General features: G+C 42.4%; 1 protein-coding gene across 1 annotated transcript in view; it reads right to left on the bottom strand.

Moving 5' to 3' along the window:
* Positions 1-337, bottom strand: part of LOC107662750 (zona pellucida-like domain-containing protein 1) — a 6,043-nt gene that overhangs the window by 1,784 nt on the left and 3,922 nt on the right. The window contains exon 6 of the mRNA XM_016452830.1: positions 174-254. Within this exon, the coding sequence (XP_016308316.1) occupies positions 174-254 (81 nt within the window). The remainder of the gene's footprint in view (positions 1-173; positions 255-337) is intronic.

Genomic DNA, 337 nt, shown 5'->3' with positions numbered 1-337 from the left:
ACACACACACACACACACACACACACACACACACACACACACACACACACACACACACACTCACACACACACAAATGATTTCCTCTAAAAGGCCTTTGTGCATTGTATAGTTGAGCAGGTAATGAGGACTCACCGAGTTAATGTGCACATAATTTCAGAAAATACTAAATTACCCAAAGAAAAGGTCGTAGCGTATCCCATCATTAGGGTTCCCAGAGGGGGTGGCGTAACAGTGATCCATCAGAACGTTCCACCTGTGGGGAAAACACAGTCATTTCTGCTAATAATGGGAATCAAATCTCTAATCTCAAAAAAAAAAAAAAACACCAACAGGGGC

The sequence above is a fragment of the Sinocyclocheilus anshuiensis genome, unplaced genomic scaffold (assembly GCF_001515605.1).
Source record: "Sinocyclocheilus anshuiensis isolate Anshui unplaced genomic scaffold, SAMN03320099.WGS_v1.1 scaffold1144, whole genome shotgun sequence".
Taxonomy (NCBI): Eukaryota; Metazoa; Chordata; class Actinopteri; order Cypriniformes; family Cyprinidae; genus Sinocyclocheilus; species Sinocyclocheilus anshuiensis.
This window is presented reverse-complemented; position numbering and strand designations above follow the sequence as displayed.